We start from the raw sequence: 10,641 nt of genomic DNA, 5'->3' as shown, positions 1-10,641 counted from the left end.
GAAGTTTATAGTGATAAATACCCACGTTAAAAAAAGAATACCAATGTCAAATACACAACCTAACTTTTCAACTCAAAGAACTAGAAAAAGAACAATAAGCTAAGCCCAAAGTTTTAAGAAGGAAGAAAATAAGAAAGATTAGAGAATAAGTAAATCACAGAGAATAAAAAAAATAGAAACAAACAGAGTGAGTTGTTTGAAAAGATAAAATGGGCAACCTTTAGCTAGATTAACTAAGAGAAACAATGACAAGATTCAAATAAAATCAGAAATGAAAAAAGGACACTTTGCCAGGCGCGGTGGCTCAAGCCTGTAATCTCAACATTTTGGGAGGCCAAGGAGGGCAGATCATCTGAAGTTGGGAGTTCGAGACCACCCTGAACAACATGGAGAAACCCCATCTCTACTAAAAATACAAAATTAGCCGTGTGTGGTGGTACATGCCTGTAATGCCAGCTATTCGGGAGGCTGAGGCAGGAGAACGGCTTGAACCCGGGAGGCAGAGGTTGCAGTGAGCCATAGATCGCACCATTGCACCCCAGCCCGGACAACAAGAGCGAAACTCCATCTAAAAAAAAAAAAAAAGACACATTACAATGGATGCTTCAGAAGTAGAAAGGATCATAAGGAACTAGTTTGAACAATTATATGCCCAAAAACTGGATGACCTAGATGAAATGGACAAATTTCTAGAAATATACAATTTACCAAAACTGAATCAGGAGGAAATAGAAAGCCTAAACAGACCAATAACAAATAAGGAGACTGAATCAGTAATAATAATAATAATAATAATAATAATAAAATCCCTAATAAGAAATGCCCAGAACCAGCTGGCTTCATGGGTGAATTCCACCAAACATTCAAAGATTTAATCCATCTTAAACTCTTCCAAAAACCAGAAAAAGAAACATTTTCAAACTCATAACATTTTCAACATTTTCAAACTCAAACATTTTCAGACTCATTCTGTGAGGCCAGCATGACCCTGATACCAAAACCAGATAAAGGTATTACCAGAAAAGAAACCTATAGGCCAATATCCCTGGTGAACATAGGTGCAAAAATCCTCAATAAAATAATAGCATTATGAATTCAAGAGTACATTGAAAGGGTCATACAACACGACCAAGTGGGATTTATTTCTGAGATGTAAGGATAATTCAACATTTGCTAATCAATCGGTGTGATACAATACATTAACAACATGAAAGGAAAAAAACCACACAATATGACCATCTCAGTAGTCACAGGAAAAACATTTGATAAGTTCAATGTCTATTCAGAATTAAAACTCTCAACCAAATAGGTATAGAAGGAATTTACCTCAACACAATAAAGATCATATATGAAAAGTCCACTGTTAACATTGTAATCAATGGGGAAAAAAAACTGAAAGGTTTTCAGTACAAAGATCCAGTACAAGGAAAGGATGCCCAAGAAGTTGCAGCCAGAGCAGTTAGACAAGAAAAAGAAATAAAAGACATCCAAATCAGAAAGAAAGAAGTAAAATTATCTCTATTTTCAAATGACATAATCCTATATATAAAAATAATCCTAAAGACCCAACAACAATAATAACCGTTAGAACTAATAAATTCAGTAAAGTTGTAGGGCACAAAATCAACATCCAAAAATCTATCATGTTTCTATACACAATGAATTATCCAAAAAGGAAATCAAGAAAACAATTCAGGGCTGGGCGTGGTGGCTCATGCCTGTAATCCCACCACTTTGGGAGGCCAAGGAGGGCGGATCACCTGAGGTCAGGAGTTCGAGACCAGCCTGACCAACATGGAGAAACCCCATCTCTACTAAAAATACAAAATTAGCCAGGCATGGTGACACATGCCTGTAATCCCAGCTACTAGGGAGGGTGAGGCAGGAGAATCACTTGAACCCGGGAGGCGGAGGTTGCAGTGAGCAGAGATCACACCATTGCACTCTAGCCTGGGCAACAAAAGCGAAACTCCGTCTCAAAAAAAAAAAAAAAAAAAAGAAGAAAAGAAAAGAAAAAAGAAAACAATTCAGGCCGGGCATGGTGGCTCACACCTATAATCCTAACACTTTGGGAGGCCAAGGTGGGAAGATGGCTTGAGGCCAGGAGTTCAAGACCAGCCTGGGCAACATGGTAAAACCTTGTCTCTATCAAAAATACAAATATTAGCTGGGCATGGTGGCATGCACCTGTAGTTCCAGCTACTCAGGAGGATGAGGTGGGAGGATGGCTTGAGCCCAGGAGGTGGAGGTTGTAGTGAGCCAAGATCATGCCACTGCGCTCCAGCCTGGGTGACAGAATCAGACCCTTTTGCAAAAAAAAAAAAAAAAAAAAAGAGAAAAAGAGGAAGAAAGAAAGAGAGAAAGGAAGGAAGGAAGGAAGGAAGGAAGGAAGGATTCAACTCAAAATAATAACAACAGAAACAATAAAATGCTGAGGAATAAACTTAAAAACATAAAAGACTTGTAAAATGAAAATTATGAAACATTGGTGACACAGATAAATGGAAAAATATTCTGTGTTCATAGATTAGAGAAATTAATACTGTTAAAATGTTCACACTATCCAAAGTGATCTACAGATTTCATGCAATCCCTAGGAAAATACCAATGACATTTTTTACATAAGTAGAAAAAAATTCTAAAATTCATATGGAACCACAAAGGGCCCTGAATAGCCAACACAGTCTTGAGAAAGAAGAACAATGCTGGAGGCACCACACTCCCTGATTTCAAAATATATTACAAAGCAACAATAATCACAACAGTATGGTACTGGAATATAAATAGACATATAGACCAATGGAACAGAATAGACAGGCCAGAAATGAATCCATGCATCTATGGTCAATTGATCTTTGATGAGGTGCGAAGAATACACAATGAGGAAAGAACAGTCTCTCAAGAAGTGGCTTTGGGAAAATTGGACATCCACATGCAGAAGAGTGAAATTGGACCCTTATTTCACACCATATACAAAAACCAAGTCAACATTTTGAATGTAAGATCTCAAACCATAAAACTACTAGAAGAAAACATAGGGGAAAAGCTTCCTGGCATTGGACTCGGGAATGATTTTTTGGGTATGACACCAAAAGCAGATAATAAAAACAGAAATAGACAAATGAGATTGCATAAAACCAAAAAGCATCTGCATAGCAAACAAAACAACCAACAGAATGAAAAGGCAACCAATGGAATGGGATAAAATATCTGCAAGCCAAATGTCCAATAAGTAATTAATATCCAAAATATATAAGGAATTTACACAACTCAATAGAAAAAAAAAAAACCCAAAACCAAACAAACAAAAAACCCTGATTTCGAAATGGGCAAAGGACCAGCAAAGACAAAAAAAATACAAATGTCCAAAGGGTATATGAAATAGTTGCTCAACTTCATTAATCATCAGAGAAATGCAAGCCAAAACCACAATGAGCTATCACCTAATACTTGTTAGAATGGATCAGAAAGATGAAAGATAGCAAGTGTTTACAAGAATGTGAAATAAAGGGAACCCTTACATACTGTTAGTGGGAATATAAATTGGTACAGCCCTTATGAAAAAACAATATGGAGAGTCCTTAAATAATTAAAAATAGAACTACCTTATAACCCAGCAATCCTACTTCTGGGTATATATAGTCAAAGAAAATGAAATCAGTATCTCAAAGAGATAGTTGCAGTCTCATGTTCATTTCAGCATTATTCGCAATATCATAATAACCAAGATATAGAAACAACCCAAATTCCCATCAAGGGATGAATGAATAAAGAAGGTGCATAAATGGATAAAGTGTATGTGTGTGTGTGTGTTACATATATACACACAAATATATATATATAATGGAATATTATTCAGCCTTAACAAAGAAGGAAGTCCTACTGTTTATGGCAACATGGATGAAACTAGTGGACATTGTGCTAAGTGAAATAAGTGAGAAGCAAAAAGAAAAATACTGTATGATTTTACTTAAATGTGGAACCTATGCAGTGAGCCGAGATTGCGCCACTGCACTCCAGCCTGGGTGACAGACTGAGACTCCGTCGCAAAAAAAAAAAAAAAATGTGGAACCTAAAAATGTAAAACTCATAGAAACAGTAGGGGCCAGGAGCGGTGGCTCACGCCTGTAATCCCAGCACTTTGGGAGGCTGAGGCAGGCGGATCACCTGAGGTCAGGAGTTCGAGACCAGCCTGGCCAACATGGCAAAAACCCATCTTTACTAAAAATACAATAATTAGACAGGTGTGGTGACAGACACCTGTAATCCCAGATACTCATGAGGCTGAGGCAGGAGAATCACTTGAACCTGGGAGGCAGAGGTTGCAGTGAGCTGAGATTGTACCACTGCTCTCCAGCCTGGGCAACAGAGCAAGACTCCATCTCAAAAAAAAAAAAAGAAAAAGGAAAGAACCAGAGTAGAATGGTGGTTATCAGGGGTTGTGGGGAGGGAAAGATGGGGAGATGTTGGCCAAGGGGTACAAGGTTTCAGCATGCAAGATAAGTAAGTTCTAGAGATCTAATGTACAACAATGTGATTGTAGTTAACAATATTGTATTGTATACTTGAAATCTGCTTACAGTGTGCTTACCACAAAAGGGAAAAAGGTAATTGTATGAGGTAAGGGTATGTTATTAGCTTGCTTGTGGTGAATATTTTGAAGCATATACATATATCAAATCATCAAGTGGTTTACCTTAAATACGTAAAATTTTTAATTATCAACTATACCTCAATAAAGTTGGAGAAAAAGACCTCAGGAAGATTTAAGGTGGTGCCTAGTAAATTATCTCATCTGAACAGAAGGGATCCTCAGACTTTTTATGAATATAAAGTTTGTCTCATTGTGGCCTTAATCTTGTCTTAATCTTTTGTGAATATAAAGTTGGGTCTCATCTGTGGCCTTAATCTGTATGGCCTGATTGAACATATTTCCATATGTGTACTGGCCATTAATTTCTTTTCTGTGAAATGCCTTCATTTCTTATCATTTTAGAGAAGGGAATGTTCTTCCAGGGAACATAATGAGCTGGTAAGTTTCTGGGTTCTACATGATGAATTCATTCTAGCATGACCAGTTTTGTAAACTATCTGAACTCTTTCTATTATTCTGTCAGGGCAGTGTTGGCAACTTTACCTCATTTAATTTGGGCCATCGTTAGCTCCAAGTTTTAAGGCTCCAATGCAGAAGAATGTTAGGATGGGCCACAAGCATCCTTGCCAGGATGTTAAATCATGAGTCATGGAAGACTCACACTGATGTGAATCCCCATATCAATAAACTCTCCCCCATCCAGATTTATATTCCATTCCCCTGTCCATGCAAACAATACCTTCAATATACACTTCCATACTTGCTCTCCTGGCTCCTACTAGTACATATTACCCGAGTACTGCAGGTTTTGTGGGGAGGAGGGTAATACATTTTCTCTTATTATAGAGAGAGTACTTCCGGGCCTAGACCTTCCTGAGACCAAACCTAGTTATTTGTCTAGATGCAGTAAGAAAAACAAAGGCAGATTTTGAGAAGAACAAGTATCATCTTGCAATCTGTCTGCCTTAGGTGAGACCTTTGCATGGTTTCCAGGCAGTGGAATTCTGCTCTCTCCTAACAAGAGGGACAGGCTGCTTCTATTGGTTGAAGTGTTCAGGAGACTAGTGTTTCAGTGTTTTCAAGTGTAGCTACCCTAAATAGAGGTGATGCTCATATTGCCTGAAAGAACATTCCCTTCTCTAAAATGATAAGAAATGAAGGCATTTCACAGAAAAGAAATTAATGGCCAGTACACATATGGAAATACGTTCAATCAGGCCATACAGATTAAGGCCACAGATGACACACAACTTTATATTCATAAAAGATTAAGATAAGATTAAAGCCACAAGGAGATGAAACTTTATATTCATAAAAAGTCTGAGGATCTCTTTTGTCCAGATGAGATAATCTACTAGGCACCACCTTAAATCTTCTTTTTCCCAACTTTGCTGAGTTATAGTTGACAATTAAACATTTTATGTATTTAAGGTAAGTCAAGACATCTCAGGGTCTTGACTTTAGCAAAGTAAACTTTCTGGTGCAGTGAATTCATTTTTGTATGTAACTCTGCCGCCCTTACAAATTTTAGGCCTAATTTTTCATATTACCTTTAGGCTCCAGAGGGGGGAAAAATTTCATTGTGCGTGAAGAATAAAGGTAAGAATGACGGCAGCAGAATTCTCATTAAAAACAATACAAGGGCCGGGCACGGTGGCTCACGCCTGTACTCCTAGCACTTTGGGAGGCCGAGGGGAGTGGATCACGAGGTCAGGAGTTCAAGACCAGCCTGGCCAACATAGTGAAAGCCTGTCTCTACTAAAAACACAAAAAATTAGCCGGGTGTGGTAGCAGGTGAATGTAATCCCAGCTACTTGGGAGGCTGTGGCAGGAGAATCGCTTGAACCCAGAAAGTGGAGGTTGCAGTGAGCGGAGATTGCACCACTGCACTCCAGCCTGGGCAACAGTATGAGACTCCGACTCAAAAAAAACAACAACAAAAAAAGACAAGGTTGGGCGCAGTGGCTCACACTTGTAATCCCAGCACTTTGGTTGGGAGGCCGAGGGGGTGGATCACCTGCTGTCGGGAGTTCAAGACCAGCCTGACCAACATGGAGAAACCCCATCTCTACTAAAAATGCAAAAATTAGCCAGGTATGGTGGTGCATGCCTGAAATCCCAGCTACTTGGGAGGCTGAGGCAGGAGAATCGCTTGAACCCAGAAATTGAGGTTGCGGTGAGCCAAGGTTATGCCATTACACTCCAGTCTGGGCAACAAGAATGAAACTCTGTCTCAAAAAAAAAAAAAAAGAAAGAAAGAAAAAAAAAGAAAGAAAAAAAAAGAAAATACAAGCCAGAAAATAATGGAGAGCATTATAAGAAATGCCTTTCAAAACTGAAGGTCAAATAAGGAATTTTCAGATAAGCAAAAGCTGCAGTAATTAACCACCAGCATATCTTCACTACAAGCAATGTTTAAAACAGATCTTTGGGCTGGGTGCGGTGGCTTATGCCTGTAATCCCAGAACTTTGGGAGGCCGAGGTGGGCAGATCACGAGGTCAGGAGATCAAGACCATCCTGGCTAACATGGTGAAACCCCGACTCTACTGACAATACAAAAAAATTAGCCAGGTGTGGTGGTGGGCACCTGTAGTCCCAGCTACTAGGGAGGCTGAGACAGGAGAATGGCATGAACCTGGGAGGCGGAGGTTGCAGTGAGCCGAGATCACACCACTGCACTCCAGCCTGGGTGACAAAGTGAGATTCTGTCTCAAAAAAACAAAAAAACAGTTCTTTGGATAAAAGCAATATGATTCTACATAGAAACTTGTTTATATATTCTACATATAAACAAAGGAATAAATAGCATGAGATATGGCAAATATCTGAATACATATCAGGCTTTATTTTTATTTTTGATGTCTTTCAAAACCAATATATTTGAAGGTTATGATATATGCAGAAGTGAAATACATGACAGCAATTATACAGGAGACAGAGAAGAAATGGCAATATGCTGTTGAAAGATTATTTCAGTATATGTGAAGTAATATAATGTTAGCTAAAGGCTGACTGTGGTAAGTTAAAAATGTATATTGTAGGCCGGGCGCGGTGGCACATGCCTGTGATCCCAGCACTTTGGGAAGCTGAGGTGGGTGGATCACCTGAGTTCAGGAGTTCAAGACCAGCCTGGCCAACATGGTGAAATCCCATCTCTACCAAAAATACAAAAATTAGCTGGGCATGGTGGCATGCATCTGTAATCCCAGCTACTTGGGAGGCTGAGGCAGGAGAATCTCTTTAACCCAGAAGGCAGAGGTTTCAGTGAGCTGAGATCATGCCACTGTACTCCAGCCTGGGCAACAGGGCAAGACTCTGTCTCAAAAAAAAAAAAAAGATCTATATAGTAAACCTTAGAGCAACCACTTAAAAAAATAAAGAGGGATATAACTAATAAACTAATAAACCAATATTGACATATACGTTGCAAATAAAACTCAAAACTCAAATAACCCAAAACAAAGCAAAAAACAAAAAAAGGAGAAAAGAACAGATGAGATATTTAGAAACAAAATGATGATAGATTTAAACTCAACCATATCAATAATTATATTAAATATAAATTACCAAAACACTCAAATTAAAAGATATTCACCAAATTGGATTAAAAAATCAAGATCCAAAAGTATGCTGACTACAAGAAACTGACATTAACTACAAAAACACAGAGGTTAACCCTGAAAGGATGAATAAGGGCATAGGAAAAATGAATGGAAAGACCACTGAAGCGGCTCGATTAGCATCACACAAAGTAAAAGAGAGAACTATGAATATTACCATGAATCAAGTGGCACATTTTATAAAGACTTAATTTATCAAGAAAATACAACAATTTTGAATTTGTATACTCCTAACAAAAGGTTTCAAAAGATAGGCATACCTCGTTTTATTGTGTTTTACTTAATTGCACTTCACAGATTTTGTATTTTTTACAAATTGAAGGTTCATGGCAACTGTGTGGTGAGTAAGTATATCAGCACCATTTTTCCAACAGTTTGTACTCACTTTGTGTCTCTGTGTCAAATTTTTTGGCAGTAAAGTATTTCGAACATATGTACATAGTTTTTAAAGACATAATACTATTGCACATACTAGACTACAGTATAGTGTAAACATAACTTTGTATGCACTGGGGAACCAAAAATTTTATGTGATTTGCTTTATTACAGTGTCTGGAACCAAACCTGCAGTATTTCTGAGGAATGTCTCTACGTGAAGCAAACACTGATAAAACCAAAAGGATAAGTGAGTCAATTCTCCATCACAGTTGCAGATTTCGTCACTCCAATCTAAGCAATTATAAAACAAACACATAAAAAAAATCAGTAAGTGAAGCAGCTCCATTGTCTGGGGTGAATACCTGGGGTTTGATGTCTCGCACCAAGAAGATTAAAGACACAGACACACATAAGGAGTGTAGGGGCGGAAAGTTTAACAGACAAAAAAGAAGAAAGAGAAACATTCCTCAAGCTGAGAAAGTGGGTCACCCAAGAGAGAGTTTCCAGGTTTGGGGTGGGATTTGATCAATTTTGTAGAGAGGCTTGAGAAGGCGGTGATTGATTTACATAGGGCCCAGGGGATTCATTTAACCAGGTGTGCCATTTACATAGTCCACAAAGGAACTAGCCCTCCCACCCTAGTCTTTCATTATGTAAATGTGGCTTCTACCTGGCTGTTGCCATGACACCTGCACATGTGGCTTTACCTGGCTGGTGACACCCATATACGTGGTAACAAAGAAAAATGAGGGAGAAGTCTACATGTTGGAATGTACCTGGAGTCCAGGTACAGCTGCTGGCAGTTACATATGCAAGCTTCCAGCTTGCTTGCAGCTTCACTTTTCAGGCTGCTTTCTGTTAGAAAAGAAGTGGTTTGGGGGCTGCTTTTTATTAAAGGAAAATCCTACCAAGAACTCTTTTACCCTCACTAACTGCCTAAAATAATTTATTAATAACTCCTCTATTGTAAGGATATTTACGGTTTGAACAACACGGTCAACCAACATGCCCTAATTGGCATTTACATAACACTCCACCACAAAACAGCATTCTTTTCCTTCCTGGCCATCTAAGGATTGACTACCATCATGAACGACACAGTAACTATCTGAACTAGAAAGTTCATGACCAACCAACTACTTCAGAGGAAACAAATGATGATTGATGTCCTTCATACCCAGAAGGCAACAGTACCTAAGACAGAAATTTGGGAAAAACTAGCCAAAATGTACAAGACCACACTGGATTTCATCTTTGTATTTGGATTCAGAACTCATTTTGGCGGTGGCAAGACAACTGGCTTTGGCATGATTTATGATTCCTTGGATTATGCAAAGAAAAATGGACCCAAACATAGACTTGCAAGACATGGCCTATATGAGAAGCAAAAGACCTCAAGAAAGCAATGAAAGGAAGGCAAGAACAGAATGAAGAAAGTCAGGGGACTGCAAAGGCCAATGTTTGTGCGGGCAAAAAGCCGAAGGAGTCAAGATGCTGCAATGATGTTTTCTGCAGCCATTGTGGATTCTTCATGAGAAGATTAATAAACTAAAAACTTTAATGTGAAAAGAAATAAAACACCACAATACGCATTCAAGTGCACGTGGAAAATAGATCAAAGAAGGTCATATTCTAGGCCATAATATGTCTCGATAAATTTGAAAGAAAGAAATGAAAGTACGTTTTCTGATCACAGTGGAATTATATGCCAAATCAGTAACATAAATATACCTGGAAAATCTCTCAAATATTTGGAAACTAAACAATAGACCTTGAAATAACTCATGCACCAATGAAAAAACTTACAAATGATATTTGAGATATCCTAAATTAAATGAAAATACAGTATATAAAAATGTGTGGGGTATAGGTACAGCTATGCTTAGAGGAAACCTTGTAACATTAAATACTTATATTAGAAAAGAAGAAAGATCTAAAATCATTAATCTGGCCGGGTGTGGTGGCTCACGCCTGTAATCCCAGCACTTTGGGAGGCCGAGGTGGGCGGATCACCTGAGGTCAGTAGTTTGAGACTAGTCTGGCCAACA

The 10,641-nt window shown here is 38.5% G+C and overlaps 1 protein-coding gene across 1 annotated transcript; it reads left to right on the top strand.

Moving 5' to 3' along the window:
- Nucleotides 1-9,682: 9,682 nt before the first annotated feature.
- Nucleotides 9,683-10,040, top strand: LOC129480256 (small ribosomal subunit protein eS24-like). Its single transcript, XM_055273994.2, has one exon. The coding sequence runs from the start codon at nucleotides 9,718-9,720 to the stop codon at nucleotides 10,000-10,002; it is 285 nt and encodes a 94-aa protein (XP_055129969.1). The 5' UTR covers nucleotides 9,683-9,717; the 3' UTR covers nucleotides 10,003-10,040.
- The last annotated feature ends 601 nt before the right edge of the window (nucleotides 10,041-10,641 follow it).

The sequence above is a fragment of the Symphalangus syndactylus genome, chromosome 4 (assembly GCF_028878055.3).
Source record: "Symphalangus syndactylus isolate Jambi chromosome 4, NHGRI_mSymSyn1-v2.1_pri, whole genome shotgun sequence".
Taxonomy (NCBI): domain Eukaryota; kingdom Metazoa; phylum Chordata; class Mammalia; order Primates; family Hylobatidae; genus Symphalangus; species Symphalangus syndactylus.
This window is presented reverse-complemented; position numbering and strand designations above follow the sequence as displayed.